At 45.9% G+C, this 25,083-nt stretch overlaps 1 protein-coding gene across 2 annotated transcripts in view; it reads right to left on the reverse strand.

The window, feature by feature from the left end:
• The window catches only part of IGF1R (insulin like growth factor 1 receptor), a 318,403-nt gene extending 297,244 nt beyond the window's left edge, over positions 1 to 21,159 (reverse strand). For both annotated transcript variants that reach the window (XM_050798204.1, XM_050798202.1), the window contains exon 1: positions 20,478 to 21,159. In XM_050798204.1, the coding sequence (XP_050654161.1) occupies positions 20,478 to 20,571 (94 nt within the window). In that variant the 5' untranslated portion in view covers positions 20,572 to 21,159. The remainder of the gene's footprint in view (positions 1 to 20,477) is intronic.
• Between the last annotated feature and the right edge of the window lie 3,924 nt (positions 21,160 to 25,083).

Consider the following 25,083-nt stretch of genomic DNA (forward strand, 5'->3'; position numbering starts at 1 on the left):
CAGCCGCAACATACATTTTTAGAGTTCTGACACCAAGACCACCCTAGTATAATCCTTCTGATCATCTAAGCACCCTCCTCCAGGAGACCTCCAAGATCCCTCTGGGAAAAATGATCTCTTCCTCCAATTCCAGGGCTCTTTCCCAGTGTGCTCACTCTATTCTCACTCATAAAAATATCTGGTCCCATTCCACAGCTATGCACACCTTATCTTCTCAAAAGACAATGTAAAGCTCTTTTTAAAACAGGGGCTGCATTTTACACACCTTACATACCTCCTGCAGGTCCCCGAACATCCAAACACTCCAATTTGTCTCTGTCTCCAAATCCTACAAAACCAAATTATCTCTACTCAGCTCAGCTCAGCATCCCAGGTGCCCCTGGGATCTACCTCATCTGCCTCCTCTGCTCTAGAGTAAAAGCAACACAAGTCACCCCCACTCTGCTGCCCACTGTAGCCGAATCCAAGCGGCACTCTCAGCCCATGCTCTTATCAGTGCACTGGGGGCAGGCCTGGCATCTACCAAGCACCAGAAATGCCCCTCCGAGCTTTGTGCAGCCTCCTTGCCAGGCAGACGGCCTCCGGGGCCAGGTTTAGCACGGGAAGCTAGAACATGGAGCTGACTGCACAGCCTGGAGCAGACACACCTCAGTTTCCACACCCACCTGACAAGGCTGCCCAGAGGACTGAGGGAAGTCAGTGTTTCACCCATTGCCCTAATGGGAAGACAGTGTTTCACTCACTGCCCACGCCTGGAAGCAAAAGGTCCCAATGTTCCTACTCCATATCCTGCCCTGTCATGCTCTGTCCAGATATCTAACCCTCACCTTTCTCTGTCCATCAAATAGTAAGAATTCATAGCAGCCAGCACATATGACCCTGAGGGCAACGTTCTAACAAAGCCAAAGAAAAGGTGGCACACTGGCATTCAATTCAAATCCCAGGGTGGCAAGAAAAAGGTCACTAGTTCCCTGAAAATAACTGGCATGCAAAATTCAAACAGGTAATTAGGGTGGAGTTCACGGAACAAAAGGGAAGGGAAAACCTCACATGGGTTGGTATCCTCTTCATTTAAGCACACTGTCTTCAGGCAGCAGAGGTTCCAAGGTGCATGCTAAACACCCCTGCGCAAGTTTCAGAGCAGCAGATAAAAGGGGCTAACCAGGCCCTCAGGAAGCCCAACCGGCACACACAGGGAGCCAAGTCGGTGGAAACCTTAAGCCTGTCTCATCTGTGTCTAAACTGCTCACAGGATTAACAAGAAGGCTTGATCGATACTGATTTTAGTCATGGGAGTGACTCATCACGAAATTCTACCCAGCTTAAAGCTCAGCTGTGAACAGAAACAAAACAACATAATAGCAGGGTCAGATTTAAAATAGCAAGTATGACTGGTAAACAGTTAATGCTTATAAACAATTCACAATCACCTTCCCAGCCTTCTGGATTTGCTGGGAGAGGAAGAAGTACCACTGAGGGCTCTGAAGTGGGCTGCAGCAGTAAGTCTGTCTTCTGTGTCAACCCTTCCAACTCACTGATGCTGGTGTCAGCTTTACAAAACAGACCCTGGGGAGGGTCAAAAGGAGCTGCTTTTAATTGAATTCCACAGATCTGATGGGTATGTGTGCTCACTGAGGAGGGGAGAGAGAAGGAATGTACTTACATGGAACAGTTTTCAAAGTGAAATTTAAGCTCTCCTGGAATATAACTTCCTCTATGTAGCTCCTGCAGAGTTTAAAATAAGCAACTTATTTGTCCTAAAATGAGAGAAATGGGGTCATATACAATTTCTCAATAATTCAGTTCCTATCAAACTGCATTCACTTCAAGAAAAGCAATGGGGTGCTCAGAAGGTGCACTAAACATTTCAGGCATTTAGTTAAGGAGGCGAATGTGCTCAGTGCCATGCTGAAGACATGTACTTTCAAGTACTGGATTCCATGTAAATTTTAATAATCTGTAACCAACTCTCAGACCTGGCCAAGAACTTCCATAGAGTGTCCTGGTCTTGAGATCCCTTCACTATGGCAAACTGCTCCACTGTTACGAACTACATGACTGTGTCCCCTCAAATTCATATACTGAAGCCCCAACCCCAAATACCCTCAGTGGTATCTGAAGGTGGGGCCTTAGGGAGGTAATCAGGTTTATATGAGGTCCCAAGGGTAGAGCCCCCATCATGGCAACAATGCCCTTACATAAACAGGAGACCAGAGGACACACGACAAGACATTTGTCATCTGCAAGCCAAGAAATGGACCCTCATCAAAAACCAAATTTGGTCGGCACCTTGATCTCAGACTTCCAGCCTCCAGAACTGTGAGAAACATAAGTCTGCTGTTTTAGCCCTCAGTCTACAGTAATTTGTCACAGCAATCTGAGCTAAGACATCCATACAGCCCTGTAAGAGAACCAACTCAGGGAAGAGCCACACCTCTCATTATCTGACACCACCTCCTGCCTGATGACCAGGCAAAACAAGCACATACACAAACAAGCAAAAGGGGAGGATGAAAGTGGTCATTCGAGTTTGCTTTGGAGGTACACAGAAAATGCAAGTCCAACTTCCAGGCACAGACCAGCTGCCAGCAGCAGGATTCCTCCCATTGGTCCCAGACCAAGGTGAACCACTCCTCTAGGCGGGACAGAGAAAGCTCCTCTGGAAGCCAGACAAGCTCAGCCACCTCAAAGTCTTGTTTGGAATCCAGCAGGTCCAGGCCTGAGCCCTGGCGCCTGGTTAAACCAAAGGATGACAACCAAGCAGAAAAAAACAGCCCCAGAGAGTATCTGCTGGAAAGGCCGACAGGCTGGCCTTCGACACGCAGCATGCGTGCCAGGATCTCAAGCAGCGCATCCCTCCAAGCTTCCTCACCTGTAAGGCGAAGCCTCTAGCCCTCTTCTACTTTTGGGACACTCAGATTCTTGTCTGCAGAGGTCAATCCCTTTCTTTCAAGGGCTCCCCGCTCTGTAATGAGGGAGTCCATTTACACTAAAAAAAATTGAGTTGTCAAAACAAATGAAAAACTTCCAGTATAATCATAATCAGTGAGGAAACCAAACATCTAAATAATTCTCTCTTCTGGAAAAGAAAATGAAAAAGGAATTACACGTCACATGGCTGATCAGTAATAAATTTCATTTTGTGACTACGGTGGCATGAGAGTTTGACTCCTGACTTGCTTTCCTTGAAAGAAAAATATGATCTGCAATACTATCTCTTGTTATGGAAAACAGACCCATTCCTCCTGACTCAGCTCAAACCTGCACTTTTTTTTCAAGGTCTTTCCTGACCTCACAGTTCCCCTGCAGGGATCCCATGGTACCTAGGACTGCCAAGGACAAGGACTGGTCTCCTTGAATTTGTCTCCCCCACTATTCCAAGCATATTCTCGCATAAACAATTGAGAAATAAGCTTTTTAAAATTGTGGTAAAATATACACAACAAAGAACTTAACATTTTAACCCTTGTTAAGTGTACAGTTCACTGACATTGATTCACAAGGTTGCTCAACCACCATAACCATCCATCTCTAGAACTTTTACATGTTTCCAAACCGAAACTCCGTACCCATTAAACATCAATTCCTCATTGCTTCCTCCCCTGAGCCTCTATTCACTGCCCCTCGCCATTCTACTTTCTATCTCTATGAATGTGACTACTCTACATACCTCATGTAAGGGAAAGAATCATGCAGTATTTGTCCTTTCGTGACTGGCTTCTTTCACTTCACATAGTATCTTCAATGAAGGTTCAAAGACACTAGCACATCATAGAATTTCCTTCCTTTTTAAGGCTGAATTATATTCCATTGTATGGATATACCACATGTTGTTTATCCATCCATCTATGGATGGACCCTAGAGTTGCTTTCACTTTTTGGCTATTTTGAACTATTTGCTGCCATGAACATGAGTCTACAAATATCTGTTCGAGCCCCTGCTTTCACTTCTTTTGGGCATATACCCCAAAGTGGAACTGTTGGATTATATGGCAATTCTATGACGAATTTATTGAGGAAGCACCATATCATCTTTCACAGTGGCTGTGCCATTTCACAGTCTCACCCGTAAGGCACAAGGGTTCCAAAGTCTCCACATCCTGGCCTATGCTTGTTATCATCTGCTGTCTTTGGTAATAGCCATACTAATGAGTATGAAGTACCAATTGTGGGTTTGACTTGCATTTCACCGATGGCTGGTGACTTTCAGCATCTTTTCATGTGCCTATTCGCCTCAAGGAATAAGTTTTAAATCAAAATAATAACTCCTCCTCCTCCTAAGAGACCTCTCATCACAAAAAGCAAACAGTATCTTTACTTACTAGCATTGTTAAACTGGTTAGTCTGGGCTCAAAACACTTTATTTTCCTTGCAAATACCACCATAGGCAACATTCTCTTAGCAAGACCATTCAAGCCCATCTACCAAGTTGCCTAAACAGGACTAACCTTGAATTCTGGTCTTAGGAAGACCCTGTGCAATCCAGGGAGCAGAGCAAGAGAGCAGCTCCTTCTCTCACCATCCTGCATCAGGCAACATACTGCAGCTGGCTTTCACCTGACTGAAGCCTTCTCCTGCTCTGGCAGCTGGGGGGCCTGCTCCAGTTGGGGACACTCATCCTTGCAAGCAGCCATCAATGTACAAAGGGCACAGGTTCTCGGGTTTCTCCACCTTCAATTTAAAATACCCTAACTTGTTTTGCAGATACTTAATCTAAGTGTTTTTCAGATCCTGTGCCCTACATTTTGGCTGGAAACAAAGTCCCACTCACATCCCTCATGCTCGTGACCAGGCTCTTCCCCAGAAGGCCACATGACCCCCAATTACCTACCTCTCCTTGAAGAAGGAAGAGACTGAAGGACCAAGGGACATCCACAGTTCACATTGATCCGTGAATGATCCACAACCGTGATCCCTGACCTGGTGGCCTTCTCAAAAGGGCCTTGGAATCCAAATGACCCATTTCCTGGAGGAAGATGCTTCACCCCTGAGGCAGATGCAGAGTCAGGAGGGAGATAGGGACAGAAAAGGAGGGAGCTGTGTTGCTATCCCCAACGGAGTGCTTGTCAAACTCTCTTTACATAAAATGAACCTGGGTTCCTAATGCTGCAGTCAAAAAAAAACGGCAAATGTAGCTAGGAGCAAAACATCAGAATCAATACGCACCCAAAGGATACTTTTTTTTTTTTTTAAAGAAAGTAAATAACTTCTAATGTGTATTTCCTCTATCCTTAGCAACAGTATCACTTAACTCTTAGTGTTTATGATAAGCCCTAGGTTCTAAGAAATGTGCATGTATTCCGCTCATGAAGTACCGGTAACGATCCTCCAAGATGGGTGACACCTTTTTTTTTTTTTTTTGAGATAGAGTCTCACTGTTGCCCAGGCTGGAGTGCAGTGGCGCGATCTCGGCTCACTGCAACCTCCAACCTCCGCCTCCCAGGTTCAAGCAATTCTCCTCCCTCAGCCTCCCGAGTAGCTGGGATTACAGGCACATGCCACTATGCCTGGCTAATTTTTATATTTTTAGTAGAGACAAGGTTTTACCATGTTGGCCAGGCTAGTCTCGAACACCTGACTTCAGGTGATCCACCCCCCTTGGCCTCCCAAAGTTCTAGAATTACAGGCATGAGCCACTGTGCCCTGTCTGATGGGTAGATTATCTTCCATTTTACAGATAAGGAAAGGAGAGCAGAGAGGGTAAATAATGTGCCCCCGGTACAACCCATCAGTAGACTTCTAATTATCTGGCTCTGGACTCTAATCCTAATCTCAGAAGGGAATGGTGCCATCAAACAAGATTGGGAGAAAAGGTAGAAGGCCTGCTTGCTAGTTGGGAAAAGCAGAGACTGTCTGAAACACTTAAACTCTACTTGCTCCAACAGGTGAACACAATTGAAAATTCAGACTTCACTCTCCTAATAGCTGGAAAGTATTACAAAGCCCACAGGCCAAATGATATCACCCTCCCAGGAAGTCTCTTGCATTATTGTGTTTTTTAATGTTATTTGTCAAGTGAAAACAAACACAGTGGCAGAACAGGCAGCACCCAGCGAGTGGCACTAATAGTGGACTAAGGATGGGCAATTGCTTCTCATCAAGAACCACAATGTGTCTAGTCAGTTTACAAACATAAATCAATACAAATTCAAAAGCATCAGTAGCAAAGTCCAGGCCTGGATGCGAAGCTGGCACCCCTCTTTAAACAAATTGTTCCTCTCCACTTGCATGGTAAGGACCGAAAAGAGCCCTGCCACGTTGGCCAGCTCTTGCAGGGTAGCAGAGGCCACATCCCTCTCCCAGCCTCAGGAAATCCAAGGCCACTGCATCAGCCTGGCCCGACCCAGAACCAGCCTTGGGCCCAGTCGGCCCAACTCAGAAAAAGGCAGGGGTCAGTCTCCAGCCTGGACTCCTCTAAAAGCCAGAAAGCAGTGCCCCAGCAAATGAACAACAAGAGCGCTCACCTAAACGGTTTCACCTTCATTTTTAGAGGAGAGGAACACATTAGGAGGGCGTATTACTCCACGGGTTTTAACCCTGGCCCTTGATGCTACCAGGTACCCATGATGCCCCTAATAAAGGTGAGAATTCTTCCACTTTTCTAACATTCAGCTATTTTTTTAAAGAAGTTGAACACTGCAGTTTCCGGAGAACTTTGCTATGTGAATTACCTCACTGCAGGTTTGCTCCCCTAGCTCTCTCCATTCCATGCCTTAAAAGTGCCAGGTGTCTCCTTGGGAGCTGCTCTGTGCTACTGCCACCAGTCCTGCAGCCAACCTGTTTTGCAGGTCCTGCCTCTCCATCCACTGGGACCTCTTTCTCGACAAATCACCCCAGCCCACAGCTTCTCTGGCAACCCAGCCCCTCACACTGAGGACCCCTGTCTCACCAGTCACCTCCCTCAGCTGGGCCAACCTGTCCAGCCCGTTCCTGCTTCCCTGGTCTCAGGTCTAGAGACAACACGTCCCTCCCTGAGCCTGTCCTCACTGCCTCCCTCATCTATACCATCACTGGCTCACACTAGGGTGTCTATTTGTCCCCTAATCCTGACTCCATCGAGAGGCCAGAGCAGCCTCCCCAGAACACCCTTCTCAGCAGGTCCACTGCAATGGTGCAAAGGTTTCAAAGCTCCCCATTCTCTAGCCAGCAGTCAATTCCTTCCCAGCACACAATGGATTCTGACACCCTCTCCACTCCATCAGTGCACACTGCCACCCACACCACACATGGTCCCTTCCTCTCCTGGGGAGTTGCCTCCTTGGATCTCCAGAGTCAAATATTTAGGGCACACTGAAGTCAAGACATCCTCCTTAAAGCTTCTCAAGCCATTCTGCAGCTCTGTGACCCCACTGCCTGCAGCCCACACACTTCTGTCCACTCAGCATCCCATAACTTAGCACTAAACTGATAGCGTCTGTTACTCTCCACCAGTAGTTGAGTTGTCCCAACTAGACAGCAAGCTCCTTGAGGAGAAACAAATATATATCATATTCGTTCACATGCTTTCCATGGAGCAGAAAACCACTGGAGGCCCTCAATCTACATATCAGAAACAGGGTTCCATACTCTTTGTCACCACTCACCTTCCACTCCCACTCCCCCTCCACAGGTAGGGACATGACCTTGAACCAGTCAGCCTGGTTAACCTAAAAACCCCTTCTCTTCAGGCACAGAGAAGCAAGGCGGTTACTTAGTGGTTTCAATGACCTGAGACTCAGATTTCTGGGCTCAAACCTTTCACTGTAGATGTGCAAAAAAAGACCCTCCTTGGCCAGGCACAGTGGCTCACACCTGTAATCCCAGCACTATGGGAGGCCGAGGTAGGTGGATTGCTTGAGGCCAGGAGTTTGAGACCAGCCCGACCAACATGCCGGAACCCTGTCTCTACTAAAAAAAAAAAAAAACAAACAAACAAACAAAAAACACACACACAGACACACAAAAATTAGCCAGGCGTGGTGGCACACGTCTGTAATCCCAGCTTCTTAGGAAGCTGATCCACAAGAATTGTTTGAACCTGGGAGGAAGAGGTTGCAATACAGCAGAGGTTGCAGTGAGCGGAGATTGTACCACTGCACTCCAGCCTGGGCAACGGAGCAAGACCCTGTCTTAAAAAAAAAAAAAAAAAAAAAAAAAAAAACCGGCCCTCTTCAACTGGCAAATGCCCTGGTGTTGTGGGAAAGGAGGACTGGAAGCCCCAGAGAGAGCCCACTAGGGCCACCCACCATGAGGAAGAGAAAAAAAGAAAAAAGCATCCATTTATTGGATGCTTTCTATTTGCCAGTTTTGCTGGGCAGATTGGATACATTATCTATTGCTAATTCTCATGGCATCCCTGCTAGAGCAGTGTTATTCCAATCACAGGCAGAGACACTGAGGCCTGGAGCTCCCTTTCCAATATGCCTCCATGCATGAGAGAGAAGGAGACAGTGAATTGTTTGGGAGGACAAGGCTTCAAAGGAAGCCCTGCACATGTGCGAACCCCACAGAGAAGAGCAGAGCAAAGGCAGGCCAGGCTGTCTAGGTAAGTTCACATCCACCCGGTTCAGCATTCACATGGGAATTTCACAAGATGTTTTTTTACAAGCTGCTTTTGAAAATTAACATTCCAGCTTCAAATGATTATGTTTACATTTTCTGCAAGAAATATCCCACCCTGCTCCTCGGGAGAGGAGACTTTAACGATAATTTCTAAGGTGTTCATTAAGTTCAGGAGTCCTCTTTACATCAACCTAGACAAGTAAACTTTCTTTTGTCCAGAGGTAGGGAGCTGGCCTGTCTCAAATCGTCTCCAAGGGCCCCACCAGGAGACTGTCAAAGGCCCTCACCAGCAACCAAAACCGGCAGGGTTGGGAAGGATGCTTAAGTGATAAAGAGATCTTTAGGACCTTGCTACTGTCCCTCCCAGGAGTTAATGCAAAAGTTTACTGGCCTCACCAAGAAAACAATGCAAGAAATAGAAGCCAACTTCCATACATGGTAATTCTGCTAGTTCCAACCACATCTCCCTAAAATCTCTCTCTCTCTCTCTCTCTCTGCCTAGTGTTTTGAGATCTGAAGGCTGGAAGGGCCTGTGAAATGACCTAGGTCCACCCTGTCACTCAAGGTCAGCAGGTGTGCAAGCACCCACCCGACTTTCTGAGATGCCACCCTGGCCCTCTGCATCAGGCCACTCCGGAGACCACCAGGCAGCCGAGTCCAGCCTGCAGATGCTTCCTCCTCAGGTACCCAGCTCCACGAAGGTTTAAAAGCACATTACAGACATAAATTGGTGCCAATGAATTATTCATTACATCTTATCTATAGGGAACTTATGGAACAAAGTGTCCATCCACAGGGATGAGGTGATCTGGACACAAGGCCAGACTCACAAATGACTGTTCCAGGAGTTCTAATTTTTTAATTCACCTCAATGTACAAAAAACCTAATGAAACAATGATTTTAAAGATAATTTTATTACTTCAAGTTCCATGCAGCAGTAACTGGTGTGATAAAATGTTTCAGCTGGCAGAGGTGCAATGATTAGATGAAAATAAATGTGTACAAAAAAGCGCTTCAAAGTGAATGGGGAGTATCCCTTTAAGAAGTCTTCAGTTTCTTCAGCTCCTCCTACGCGCCAGGCACTGGGCCACCTCCTGGGAATTCAAAGATAACCAAGGTACCATTTGGGGGAGATGCCCAAATAGGAGGTATAGCAAGAGACCAAGTCAGTGCAATCATTCTGCATGCAGAATGAAGGCCAGAGAGAGGGTGAAATTACAGCTAACTCTTAAAGGAGCTTCCCAGAGGGCAAGCTGGTAGTATTGTTTGCTATTCCAAGCAGAGGGGCTTCCACCTGCCAAGACAAAGAGACAAGAATGAGTATAACCTGAGTTGTTCAAAATGTCTGGGAGGAAGGGAGGCTGAAGTTCTCTCTGATAGCCAAAGAATTCCAAATTAAAAATAATAAAAGGCAATTATGGGGAAACAGGTTTAAGGATTTTGACATGTATAACTAAATAACCCGCTATATATTTTGAGTAATCTCAACAAGAAAGATTCTGAAAATATCAATAAAACATGAAAGAAAATACATAAAATTAGCTAATGAAACACAGACCATGTGGGACCTAACACTAATCCTGGATGTTTTTATTCTTATTTTCTGTCAGTATTTCTGGCTGGCGAGCATCTTAACCACATCGAATAGCCAAAGGGGAGAGATAAGAGAATGATAATGAAAGTGTTACTACCTATTTAAATAGAGCGATGGAAGGGCAATCTTGCTGTATTTTTCCAAATGAAATCAGCAGTGTTTTTTAAATCTCTAATCTCAAAATAAATATTTTGGAGCTTTAAATTTATTAAATTTATTAAAGTCCTGTAAAAGTATCTTAAAACTCTAACTGTAAAAGAAACACTAAGTATAACAGCTCTGTGCAGTACTGCATCGTTTAAGAAGACCCTAATTCTCTCAGCATAGCTCGCACTGACACAGTAGAGTAACCTTAATCCAAAACTGTAGCCCAGTGATTTTTTCAGAAGCCTGTAGTATCCACATTTTCTTGCAATCAGTCCCTAGGAAGCAAGCCAGAGAGTGGGTTGGGATCACTATCTTCCTCCTCGGGGCACTGTTAATTCAGTCACCGAATAGGCTGAATTTCCATTCTGGCCACTAGATGGAGCCTAAGCATTGGTGAGATGGGCAAAGTGCACACTGGACACCTCTCAGGTGTGAGCAGAAATTGACAAATGAAAAGATTAAGGGGGAACATGTAATAAACAGATCTTTGAAATGGAAGGCAAACTGCAGGGGGTGACTACCGTTTGCTATAAAAAAAAAATCACAACTGCTTAATAAGTAGCATGCCATCTTGTTAATAAGCACCTTACCAAAATAAAGTATTATTATACATTTATTGAGCACCTATGTGCCAGGTTCTATACCATATTTAAATGGCAAGGGCAACCAAACATCAAGTCAGCCTTATATTTCTATCCAAAGAACATCTCTGTTCAAGGATGTCACATCCCTAAGAGCATTAGCAGCTGAAGTCTGAGGGCTTAATACCAGGTGCCAGGTTCTGTTCTAGGCACTTGACACATGTTTGATTTTTATGAATGTTAAAGTAGGTTATATTAAAATTATAATTTCACAGATGAGGAAACTGAGGCACAAGAAGATTAAATTATTTGCCTGTGAGCTTAGCTACTGGAGAGCTCAGATTCAAACCAGCCACTTTGGCTCCACGGTCCTAATAAAATTACAAGCAAGGAACAAGACAAAACGAATCACTGTCAACCAACAAAACTGTGGGTTATGAACTCACAAGGAGTAATGGGGAAGTAGATATATAAGTTAGGGAGATCCCAAAAACCTTCAAGAAGGAGAAGGAATTTGATTTGGAAATGTAAAGATGGATCTCTGATCTATTCGAATCACAGAAAAGGTATATGGGGGAAAGGAATCACCTGACCTAGTATTCTGCCTTTTGAAAGTTATGATCTTGTCCCTATTTTACAGATCCACCTGAAACTTGGAAATTATTTCAATTTTAAAAACTTATCCTATTTCCTCACAATTTTTCTTGTGACTTTGGTTTTCTAAACATGTTAGAAAATGTTTTCATTCTGTTGTTTAGTGAGAAAAGGAGAAATGTCTCCCCCAAATATTTGTAAGTCTCCACATTTCTATCAAGACTCAGAAAAGTTAGTAACTTTAGGACCAAAGAACTAATTGGCAGCTAAGGAGAAATTAAAGCTATGGTGGCCTTCCTGTGCTCTTAAGTGGCACTTTCTGCTATTCAGTATTGAGGGTGGAAGAAGTAGCAGAGTAGTGAAGAGAAAAAACATTCTCAGCTATGGAAACAGCAGAAGCAAAAACTTGGGAGACCAGCATAGCATGGCTTACTTTCCATCAAGCTAATGCACAGATGCTGGGGAGTACTGGCAACTAACAGTGGATCCCTATAGCAAAGGATTACTAAGGACTTGTTTCATCACTTGATTCTAAGGACCTTGGACTTGATTCTAGGACCACAAGAGGCACATTCTATTTGGAGCTGGCAAGTCCATCAAACCAAGGGGATGGTACAGGAACTGGTTCAGAGGCCAACTCAGCATGTAGTCAGAGTCAATGCAGGTCTGCACTGGACCAGGCTGGAGCCAGGAATAGGGGTGAATCCGAGCGATTTCAAGTGACTCAGTGAGATTGAAAGGAAACATTCAATTAACGAGTCTCCCCAGAAAAGGACAGGCTACAGAACTGAAATTGAACCACAAATTCCATCCTGAGCCAATCTCTATTGCTGAAAATTTTACTGAGGTGCATGGGAGAAAGAAAATCCCAATTATATCACCTGACCAAGAAAAGCTATCATAACAAAAGTTCCTACGGACTACACGATATCATGTTATGACCTAACATATGCAGTGAACTCATTACCCACAGAAATCAGACAACAGAACTAAAGGAAGCCTAACAGCAGATCTCCCTCTGCTGCTACTGGTCTCTGCGATCATTTGTTTTTGTGGCAATCTGTGCTTCTCTTTAAAGTCCTGAGTCTGTAAGCTTGTGTATTATCCCACTACAATGAGACTCAGGGAAATGAGGTAAAGAAAATAAATACAGGACAACACAGATAAATGTGGACACAACTGAGGAGGATTTTATAATCTAGACAGAATAGCTAATGACTTAGAAAACACTTTTTAAGCTGATGCAGTCAATTGGATCATGGGCTCCTACCTGGAATTTCTCTCCACGCTTCCTACTTTTTCCAGGAAGTTATCAAAGGTCACTAAGGCACTTTGAATTTGGGAAAAACTTTTATAAATAAATTCATCTCTCCTTAATTGCCATCAGACTTCTGTTCTTTAAGGTTCTATTGACTAAACTTTGGCTGACTTAAATTGGTGATGTCTCATTTACATAATCAAGCATTCCCAATAACCAACTTTACAGAGACTAATCACGACTACATTTTTTAAAGCAGAGGACAAACTGAAAGTAAGCATTCAAAACATACCAGGAAATTTTTCAAGTTATGCTCTATAAAATATTTATGCTCTAACAACTATCAAAATATATTTGTTCTCCCAGGTCAAGAGTAATTTTTAAAGTGGTATTGATTTTTAAACTGACAAATAATTCCAAAGCCAGTTTGAGAAAGCTAGTGCCATGTTAAAAAAAAAAAAAAAAAAATTGCTGAACAAAAGGATACAAAACAGCAACAACGATGTATTTCAAACTCTCAGAATTTGGACAATGGATGGATGGATGGATGGATGGAGATACACAATTTTGAACAAATGGCATTTCTATTATGTAACTCTTACTGAAGTAGAGACCTGTGGTATTAAGGGGGCTAAGAGTGCGGAGTGAGACAAAACAAAGTTTCAAAAGTTTCAAACTCCTGCCCACAAGAACTTTCCGGATTAGCAAGACTACTTTCTAAAGTCTTTAAAAATATGGGGGGGGAAAAAAATAAGATGTTTTCCAGACTATTACCAGGTGAGCAATTCATTTACTTTTATTTTTATATATGTATCTTTTGTGTGTGATGGAGTCTTGCTCTGTCACTCAGACTGGAGTACAGTGGCATGATCTCAGCTCACTGCAATCTCTGCCTCCCGGGTTTCAGCAATTCTCCTGCCTCAGGCTCCCAAGTGGCTGGGATTATAGGCACGGGCCACCACGCCAGGCTGATTTTGGTATTTTTAGTAGAAAGTGGGTTTCACTATGTTGGCCAGGCTGGTCTTGAACTCCTGACCTCAAGTGATCTGCCCACCTTGGCCTCCCAAAGTGCTGGGGTTACAGGCGTGAGCCGCTGTGCCCAGCCAGGTGAGCAATAAGGTAGGCCCAGCTATCGCTGCAGTGTGTGATGGCCCCATCTACAGGTGTGCACATCTTCCCCATGTGGCTAGCCAGCCACCCCACTACTCCAAAGAATGTGAGTGCTTCAAGACCACCAGCCATCAAGTGAGCTCCATGGACACAAGGCCCAACAACTTACCTTGCAATCGTAGGTGTTCATCCCTCATCATAAAAGAAACTACTTTCTGTTGTGGTCCAGTGAAATCAGAAGAGCAATCTATGAGTTTAAAAATTCTTGTAGGCCGAGTGCGGTGGCTCGCACCTGTGATCCCAGTCCTCCGGGAGGCCGAGGTGGCTGGGTCACTTCAGTACAACCTGAGCAACATAGCAAAACTTTGTCTGTACTAAAAATACAAAAAATTAGCCAGGCATGGTGGTGTGTGCCTGTAGTCCCAGCTACTTGGGAGGATCACTTGAGCCTGGGAGGTCAAGGCTGCAGCAAGCGTGATCACACCACTGCATTCCAGCCTAGGTGACCAGAGTGAGACCCTGTCTCAAAAAAAAAAAAATATATATATATACACATATATATATATATGTGTGTGTGTGTGTGTGTGTGTGTATACATAGTCCAGGGCAGGAAAAATAAAAATTTTAAGCTTGCTTACTAGTTCTGTTATTGTTGTTGTTGTTGTTTTAATAACATGGCAGTAACATCTATGGTTTGACTGATATCTTTAAAAACTATGGTAAGACATTTTATAGTACCAAATAATTTCTAAACCTAAAGAACTGCATCCAGTAAGTACTCAACATATATTTACTGATGAAAAAAAGAGGGGGGGGAAACAACTATTTCTCAGTTCAAGTAAGGAAATATCAATTTTTCCTTAAGATTTCAAAATTAATTTAATAAAACATAAGTAAAGCTGGCATCAGTGAAAAAAGGGAAAGAAATCTTCAAAAATGTTATCTGGGACTTTCAAATGAGTAAAACTGACCATTTAAAAACAGTCTTCAAAAATCCAAAAGTCTCAAAATCAAACGTATTGTTTATTATACTTTGAGTCAAATAAAACTAAAGCAATTTAACAAAAGAAAACATTATGCCAAGGAAGTATGCTTCTCTTGAGATAACAGTCTAACTTGTTTTAAAGATCCTTTGTTTACTAACCATTTTATATACCAAATATATGTTCCTTCCTCAGAACAAATCAATTCTTTTCCAGACCCTCGGGGATGGGGGTGCAGGCATAAGGGGATGTGTACGTATATCAAAGTTTTAATCTTTTCAAATAGTGGAACTCAGTTATGCTTCCCAAATGTCAACAGGTCTCAGTGTCCACAAACACTGGGACTGCTGCCCTCCCCCTACCCCACTTAAAGCCACATCACATCTTTACAAACAACTGGAAAACTTCCTCTTGCTAAGCTGATGCCAAACACCATTTTCAAGGAGGGATCAGAGTGCATCATTCATTAGGAACTTTGTTGTCTTTAAAGTGTTCAGAATTTTCCTTCAGAACATCTCAGAGACTGAAATCAAGAAACTATATCCCTAGCATGTGTGCAACTATTATATATTTAGTACAATTGAGAAGAGCTCATCTCCTGGGCTCAGCACCTGTCATAAGTTGGCTAAGAAAAGCAGTTCAAAGCAAGTTCGCCCACAGGCGCAAATACCTCTTCCATGAACTAGGTTTGATTTTTAAATGAGTTTTGAAAACAAATTGGAGAAAATCACAACCTAGAAAGAAATATATCTTGTATGCTTTACAACTAAAAAACAAAAGCTTTCAGGACTTGTCTCCTCATTCTTACTCCCTCACGCTTTTAAAAACACCAAGTTATTTATAAATTATAAAATGCCCTGAAATTATGAATGCCGACGATTTCTAGAAAGCTAGCTAAGCAATATGTAATCCAGAAAACTTCAGACATAAGTCCCATCTTTCTTACAACTCAAAACATGCCATGCAACATTCATGTACACACCTGTGACTCCTAATTTTTGGAAAAAGGCAACTACAATACTGCACTTTTTAAATCACATTGCCATATCCAATGTTATAAAAAAGGCAGTGCTGCCAGTCAAGATGGGTTAACATCACCTATATGTCATGGTCTACAGTGGCATCACCATATAATGGAAAGCACCAATGAGGCAAAAACGGTACCGTAGAGGCTTCTGGATGAACAACACTAGAGTCTTAAGTCTACAGAAATATTTTTAAAAGAACCTTCAAAATGCTGCCTACTGTCTACTTGAAAACTGCATCCTATACTGAATCTGGAAAAAAAAAAATCTGAATTTCAAGAAAGTTGGTTTCATGCAAGACTTTGCAGGCTCATGCACTGAGTAGCACAAGGTCAGCTTTCATACAGTAGGTGCACAATAAGTGCTGGTTGGATTCAGTTGCTTCTTACAGCACATTCTTACGAAACAAATGAAACCAGATTTAAAAGGAAACCACCGTCCCTTGAGGGTTCCTCTTGGCAAAAACTCTAAGGCAACAAGTGAAAATGATACAGTTGATTTTCATTACTGTCCTGATCTTGCAACAATAGGAAGGGCAGGAAACATTTTTATTAGTAAACTAAGCCTTAGACAAAGATGAAAAGCAAATGTAAACAACAATTATTCTCTAGGTCTTTTTCTATTGAAAGGCCAGGGTAAATTTGGATAAATGCACACAGTTTCAAAACAAAAATGCCTTTGCCACATTTTAAAATCTTTTGTTCTGTAAGAAATTTTAATTTTATAAAAATCACTGTATATCTGAAACACTGTATCTTAAAACTACTGCATCCTAAAATTTCTTTCTCCTGCTCAGACCCTGGAACTATGTAAGAAATAAAATAAAACTACAAAGAAAAGAAAACAACAATACTGCATTAAAATGAACTGTTCATCCTCAGTCCTTACAACCACTTGTGGTCAATATGGCATATCAAAAAATGAGCGTTTAAAACATCTTAAAACAGCATTTCTTTGTTGGAAAACATAATAAAACTGGAAATACAAACAGCCATTCAGACTAAGCTCTATCTTGGAAAAAACCATCATTTCAGATTCGGTTGAGGTTTCTATTGTCAAAAATCTGCCTTCCACCAGTATTTGTGTTTTTTCAATCCAGCTCCTCAATCCCTAACTGAAGCTACATAGAACCAAGATTCTTTTTTTCCTGCTTGCCCATTTCTACTAGGGGATTGAATCCCAGTTGCTAAGCTTCAATTATCAGTTTGTTGTATTGCTGCAACTCACGGATCTGAAAAACTCATAAATGAAAAGAGAGAGAGAGAGACATCAGCCTGCCAAATATATGTAGTAACTTTAATGTAATTTAAGGTAGCATAACAAGTTATTTTCAACCTGAGCACATTTCTCTAAAAAAACCAAAACGGGTTTATTGAGATGTAATTCACATACCATTAAAGTCCCCGATTTAAAGTATATATATAATCCAATGGTTTTAAGTATATTCAGAGCTATGCAGCCATCACCACAAACTAATTTTAGAACAATTTTCATCACCCCAAAAAGAAACCCTGTGCCCACTAGCAGCAGTCACTCCGCATTCCATCGACCCCCAGCCCCTGGCAACCACTCATCTCCTTTCTGCCTCTATGGATTTGCTTATTCTGGACATTTCACATAAACCGGATCATATAATATGTGGTCTTTTGTGACTGACTTCCTTCACTTTTTTGTGATATTTTTAAGCTTCATCTATTCAACCTTAACATATTTCTCAGAGTTGGACTTTTCTAATCTTTTCGACAAATCAAACATATGATCTTTTAAATTCTAAATCCTGACACAAACCCCACCCTTCCACAAAATACCATTTACTCGCTATGTCTTTCTAGAGAATCTAAACTATAATTTGCTGTTTAGGTTCTTTCAAACGTTCTTTTTCTGGGTTCTCCATCTGGTAATAAACACTAACTTCTTTAAACACCAACATTTCACATACCTACATTTCTCTGACAATAGGATGCCTGGGGTAGAAAGATGACTGAATCCTTTTAAGGAGATGGGTACAATAAATTTAAAGTGCATGCTGACTTTTTAGAAAGAAAATAGCCATCAGATTATCTGGCTATCACTCAGAACCTCCGAACCTCCTTCATTTAGATGCTCTGGTTCACATTATGGTGATACAAAACAAACACATCCATATGACTGCCTTTGCTTCAGAAACTAAGTTTTCTAAGATAAACAGCACTCTTTCTACTGCCATCACACTAAAAGAGAAAACTCTAATGTTTCACTACGCCAGCAAAATACCTGCAACTGAACCAACAACACCCTGCCTTTATTTCTATACCAGACAACAGCCGAAAGAATGCCCTCCCTGACACGGCTCAGCACCTTATTTCTATCAGAGTTAAGTGGTCTAGCACCTTCCCGGCTAAAAACTGAACGCCCGTTCACAGGCATAGCTTTTAATCCTCCACATTTCAGAGATGGAGGGAGGGGCAGGTACTGAGTCAGTCAAGACTTCAACAAACCATAATCGAGATTTGGGATGTCTTCTGACCACCCATGAGGTTTCAAGGAACTAACCACTTGTAAAGGGATCCTTGGGGGAAGCTTTGGCATCATGGAGTAAAAACATACATTAAAACACCCCCTCCCCTCCTGTCTGTGTTCTCAAAAACCGTCGTCTCGCACAAAGAATATCCTTCAAGAAAAACACTCCAAAAGAAAAACAGCCTATTTTAAAATGCCCGACTCCTGCGTCGGAGAAGGCCATCCCTGCTATTTTGAATTTCAGAACATTAAAAACACAAAACTAGAGAAGCTCTACAGTTTAACTGCACACCATAATAAAATGGATTATTTCTCCCGTGTCTTCTAAACCGTACTTATCATTTAAAGATAAAAAACCCTCCTTTGTCCCCCTCAAACACCACCTAAACGACTTAGTAAAGGGAGCCGGAAGGCTTTCGCCCAATCGAGTCCGCTTAAAGTTTAGAAAACAAAGAGCATGAGAGCCCAGATCTGTGCAAGGTCCGGCCCCAGTCCGCGTCCCACTCGGCAGTAAACACGCGAACCACGATCTGCTCTCGTTCTGTCGCGCACTCATTTCTTAAGAGACGTTTAAGGATTTGTTTATAGAAACAGCCTTTCTGAATTGCCCCAGTGATGGGGCCAGACAACCTCCGCTGCCTCCTACTTCTCCCCCTCACTCTTGAAGGCTCAGTCGTGATTTTTTTCGAAGTTAATCGGCACCACCTGCATACCCTCGGCTACCATTACTCACCAACACGCCCTCACCGTTCCCGGTCCCAGTTCTGCGACATTTAAACTTTTAATCGTGTTCAAATTACCCTACTATCTTGAATGTACCAGTAAGCCACACTTTCAATTTTTTGAGAATAAACCCCCCACCTCCTGTGGCTGTACACACTGGGGGGAGTTCCCACTCCCTGCATCCCCGCGCTTCCCTACCTACCCCTACCCGACACCACCAAAACAAAAGCTATCAGGTTGCAAAACATAGCGAGTATGGAACGATACTGCTTATTAACTGCGTACAAAGGAAGTGCGCGGCGGCAGAAGGGAGGGCGACACGACGCCGGCCACAACAAAACCAAGGCCAGGGCTCCGCGCTCGCAAAACACAACACCCTTCCCCCACCGCCGCAGACCCTGGCGCTCCTGAAACCCACAGCATACGACACCTCTCGCCAGGGACGGGCGTCTCGGTGTCCCCGTGAGGCGGCGACTACACCCCGCGCTGCGAGCACGTGTGTCGGAATGCACGTCGGCTCCGACCACACACCCACCAACGTACATTCGGATGCGGCCCTAGCACCCCTCCATGCCCCTGCCCGGGAGAAACTGAGAGGCCATCCCAGAGCCCTCTGAACTGGGGGCCCAGTGGCGCTCCCCGTAAAAGACAAGCTGAGGAAGACTCCCGGCCTCGCACTCCCCGGGGAGCTGCCCAGAGAGCGCTTCCCCTCACCCCACCGCCCAGCCCCGGGACGCCAGGGGCAGGTAACCCAACGAGGAGCGGGCCAAAGTAACGGGCAAGGCCAGGAACCCTAGGAGCCCGAGGGGAAATGCATGTTGGGCGACGGGAGGCAGCGCCAGGCGCTTGGAGACGTGTCCTGGGGCTTCGGGGCCTCTCTGCAGGGCACCTCCCCCCTCAAGGGCAACTCGCACCCCGCGGGCCGGGCGGATGCCTGCTCCCCACTGCCGGATCAGCCCCAGCAGCGGAGACGCGGTGCGGCCCAGGGTGCAGTCCCCGCTGCCTTCGCGCCGCATGGGATCAGCGCTATGTGCGGAGAGGCTCGTGCGCTCCGGAGGGGCAAGTTGCGGGTCGCGGGGCCTGGGAACCCGCGGTGCCCGCCCCGGCACCAACTTCCCTACCGAGTCCTCGAGCCTAGCCGGGGGACAGGACTGTCGGCACGGCTAGAGAGAAAGCCCCTCAGGCCCTTCCAGCACGGGGGATGTGCGGAGCCAGGGCCCGCTGGGCTCCAGACGAACGAGCCCGGATCCCAGGTCCGCCGCAGCCTCCCTCCCGGCAGAGCCACCCCGCGCCCCGCCCCGCCGCTCCCGAGCCCGGGGGCCCGACAGCTGCGACAGTGGCAACTCGGGTTTCGCAAACAGGGCGCAGCCCCTCGAAGGAAAAGTTCCCGCAGTGGCCGCGGGCGGCGGGCACATACTCACTTTCTCCACTCGTCGGCCAGAGCGAGAGCGCGGCGGAGAGAAACAGGAGCCCCCACAGCGAGGTCGGGGACCCTTCTCCAGAGCCAGACTTCATTCCTTTTATTTGGGACGAAATTCCCCTTTCTCAAAAAAAAAAAAAAAGAAAAGAAAAAGAAAAAAAAAGAAAGGAAAGGAAACAAGTCTCAAACTCAGTCTTCGCTCCCCCTCCAAAAACAAGGACGAAGGAAACAATACTCCGAAGGCGGTGCCGCCGGGGCCCTCCGGGTGCGCGGACGGGGCGGCCCCTCAGCGCCGGCAGCAGCGGCCCAGGGCTCGGCGGAGTCGGCAACTCGAGGCGCGCCGGGGCGGGCTGTCGGCGTCGTCGGCCTCCATTTTCAAACCCGGAGAGGCAGGAAAGGGGGAAAACTGCAAAGAAAGGGGGCAAAACCCAAATCTGCCTCGGCGAGGAAAAACAAGCCCGGCCCTTGCCGCGCGGGAGGTGGCCGGACGCCCGAGCCTCCGCCGCGGGAGGGCGCGACGCAGTTCGCAAGATCGCCCCAAGTCCGGGTGGCAGGCGAGGCCGGCGAGGGGCAGAAACCCGGAGTCAAATGAATGAGCGGCTCCCCCTCCTCCTCCTCCTCCTCCGGGCTCCGCTCGCCGCCGCCTCCTCCCTCAGCGCCGCCGCCGCCGCCGCCGCGAGCTCCTTCCCAAATCCAGGACACACACAAAGCGGCGGGCCGGCCGCGCCGCGCTCAGCACTCCCGCCGCGCCGCCCGGCTCCGCGCCGCCGCCCGCCCCGCGCTGCCCCCGCCCGGCCCCCGCCCGCCGCCGCCGGCTCTGCGCGGGGGCTCCGGCTCGCTGAAGGTCACAGCCGAGGCGAGGCGCGCCGTGGAGATGCCCCCGCGCGGGAGGGGCGTGGAGGGCGCGGGGGGGGGGGGTCCGGGGAGCGGGGCCGAGGGTCTGCGAGCGCCGGCCGCGGGCAGGCTCGCTGGCGGCGTCCCTCTCGCTCTCCCGCCTCTCTTGAGTTCGCCTGGTGCGCTCGCTCCTCCTCGGGTTTTTTCCCTTTTTTTTTCCGCTCAGCGGAGTTAATGCTGGTAAACAAGAGCCCCAGCCTCGCCGCGCCGCCGCCGCCGCCGCCGCCACACACTGGGGGCTCGCGCGCGCGCGCGCGCCCGGGTCCGCGCACACGCGTCCGCTCGCACACTCGAGCGGCCACCGCCGCAGCAGCGGCGCGCCGAGGGCCCGGCCCAGGCCGGCACGAGCCAAAAACCGGAGCCCGGGATCCTCGAGACGTGCGGAGCGGAGCCCAGGCGTGGGGCGCGAGACTGCAAGGCGCCGCCCCCATGTCCCGCCCCGCCGACTCCCGCGCGCGCACAGAGACACGCGCGCGTGCCCACCCGCTCCCGCCCCCACCAGTGCACCACTGCGCCGGCCACCCCGCACGCGCCCTTCCCTCCCGCCCGACTCCAAAAACAATGCCCCCGCCGCCGACCCGGTCTCGGCGGGGCAGGGGTGGGTAGGCAGGGAAAGGTTAGGAAGGGGAGGGGTAGGCAGGCGAGGGGCGGGGTGGGCAGGCGAGGGGCGGGGTGGGCGGGGAGTGCGGTGCTGGGAGAGGTTCATTGAAAACAACAACAGCGCGGCTGGAAAGCGCGTTTCCCTGGTTCTTGAAAAGCTTCATTGTTCCTTGCAGCTGTTGCAAAATAAATAAGTGCGTGCATGCGGCATTTTTTTCGCTATGTACTGGAAAGCCCGAACGTGGCGGAAGGGGCGCACCTGGGAAAAAGGAGACCCCCCCCCCAGGCTACTACGCTGGGCACTTTCACGCCAGGCTGGGGCACCCGTGGCGTTGAGACCGGGGAGCCCGGAGTTACGGGGAGCGGAGGGGGAAGGGCGCGGCCCGCGTGGCTCGACCCGGAGTGACGCGAGACAGGACCCCGCAGCCCCCCGGTCGGGCCCCGCGCCCCGGAAGGGGGGCTCAGACAGGCGGCCCCGCGTGCCCAGGGCGCGTCCCCGCGGCGGCCGCCAGAGGGCGCGGCGGGCGCCGGGGAGGGCAGCACGCGGAGAGTCGCCTCCCTCCCTCCGGGGGAGGAAATGTGGGGGCCCGGGCTGGGGACCGACTCGGCTGGGTCGCGCTGGCGGGGCCTCCCGGACCAGCGGCCCGCCCCGAGCGCTCTCAGCGGCCTCGCGCGGCTCAGGGCTCCACCACGTGGGCGGCTGTGGGGAGCGGCCGGGGCGCGTGCACGCTGCGGGGCTCCGAAGCTGGGGGGCGTGTCCGGGGCCCCGAGAAGCGGGTGGAGGCTGGGGCCGGGAAGCCTCCCTTGGCTGCGGTCCCGACCCGGGAACAGGCGGCATGCACTCGGGATCAGCGGCTACTGCGGAAACCCACCCGCACCTGTCTTGAGTCCTCCCGGGCACGTTCCTCTTGCTTCGTTTGCTACGTAAGTGACTAGAAACCAGTACCGACCCTAACTCTCCGCGGTGGTTTTCTTGAATGTGCAGGAGGAGAGGTTCCCCAAAGCGAGACTTCCCTAGGACTGCCATCTAATGAATAAATGCTGCGGAGACCAGGTCCTCAAAGAGGGAAACAGCCCAGCAATGGCAGGAGAGAGGAATTTGAAATACGTGGACTTTTACAAACAGTAATTGGACCATGTGTCGCCCTTAATGTGGTCCGATTTCATGACTCAGGCTAATTGATGTCAATAATAAATTTTTTTAGGATGGCTAATAAAAGAGTTGTGAATTGTCGAGATAAGAAGTGGTTGTCTCATAAACAATCGGGTAGAATGGTAAGAGGGGACCTGATGTAAACGAAGGTAGTAGGTTTCTTTTATTACTCTCTAATTTTAAAAGATTTCTGCATTAGAACGTGTATCCATCGTTCGTAAATAATTTTTTAAATTAAGAGCTGAAAACAAGTCAAAAGCTATCATAACGGAAACTTAGCCCTTTTTTTCTAAAGTTGTTTCCTAGATCATTTTTCTCCTTGGAAATTTCTAGCTCAATTCAGAGTATAGAAGGAAAATAAACCTTGTTTTACCTAAGAAAGTTATTCATATAATGGGATGGTTTTGTTTAACTGAAATTCAGCTTGATTTTTAAACAGAGTTTCAGTTTTAGATGTTCCTAGATTTAACAGAGAAAGAAATGTATTAGAATCTTAAACTTAAAATGTATTATTTAAAAAGTAGACACCACACATGAAGAATTAAAGTACAGTCTACTAATTTTTAAATATTTCTTCAGGAAGTTCTCTGCATGAAGTTGGTCTTGATTCCTACAGATTCACTCTGGAGTTAAATGCAAAGAAATACTGATATATGATTTCGTTGTACTTGATTTCAGAATTTTTAATACATACTTGTAAGACAAAAATTTAGAGCTGATTTTTAAAAGGCTAGTGCTAATATAAAATCTTCAAATACTACCCAATGTATTTTTAGTATTAGTAATAAATATGCCTATTTGTCCCCAAGAACATTAAGAGGTATATAGAATTTTTAAATACATGCAGGTTTTTGTAGGGGTTGTAGGATTTATTTGTTTTTGTGTGTTTTTTTAATAAAATGATTTTCATTTGTGAATTTTTTAAATGTGTTTTCCTGAAGTAGTTGGAAATCAATCATACTGTTATTTTAAACAGTGAAGTGGGAAGTGTGTCATTATATAGCTTAATATTTAGGAAAAAAAAAAAAACAAAAATTTAGGTTGTCTTTAGGCTCTAACTTGACCACATGGACAAAGGATGTGATTCGTATTTCTTCAGTGATTATATTCTACATACACAAGTCCAACTTAGTTTTTCAACCTTGAAATAAAATCATGTAGACAAAAATTAATTGGAGTCTTTGCTTTACACCCACACTGACAATGCACCACACTTTTTATTTTATACCGTTTTACCCAGATATCTTATAGATTCTCCCTCTTTTGGAGCAGAAACTTATTGCTTGTTTTCATTTCTTAAAAATGCCGTTTACTTGATAACAGTTTCATCTCAAATTATTCTGCTAAATGTACCAGACTCCCCAAAAAATGTAATGTATATCATATACATCAAGTGCAAATATGAGAAACAGCACAACTAACAACTGACAAGTATCAATTAATACAATATATTGCGATATATTCACAGAAAGGAATGTTAGCAGCAAAAGTAAATAAACTACAGCCCCACACAACGTGAGCAGATCTTTGAAACACACTGAGTAAAAATATACAAGTATCAAAAACGCACACAGCATAACACCATTTTGATAAAGCTCTTAAAAGCAAGAAAAACTTCAAAAGTTATAGAAATCCCTACTTCAAATAATAAATATTTTTGCTTTGTTTTGCTTTTGTTTTAGCAAAAGAATTAATGAAGGATGTGAATTCCTTTGGATAGGATAAGAAGCTCCTAGGCATATGGGTTTCCACTGTAATTTGGAAATGTGTTCACTCTTGGATTGAGTGATGGATTTACAAATTTCCATTTTATAATTATGCTTAATAACTAACACATGTTCCACATATTTTTGTATGTATAAAACATTAAAGAAGACCAATAAAAATATGGGAGAGATCCATGAAAGAGATCATTCTGGTTTTCTAGTGGGAGTCATTCAGATTTTGAACTGTTTGTATA

This window comes from Macaca thibetana, chromosome 7 (genome assembly GCF_024542745.1).
Source record: "Macaca thibetana thibetana isolate TM-01 chromosome 7, ASM2454274v1, whole genome shotgun sequence".
Taxonomy (NCBI): Eukaryota; Metazoa; Chordata; class Mammalia; order Primates; family Cercopithecidae; genus Macaca; species Macaca thibetana.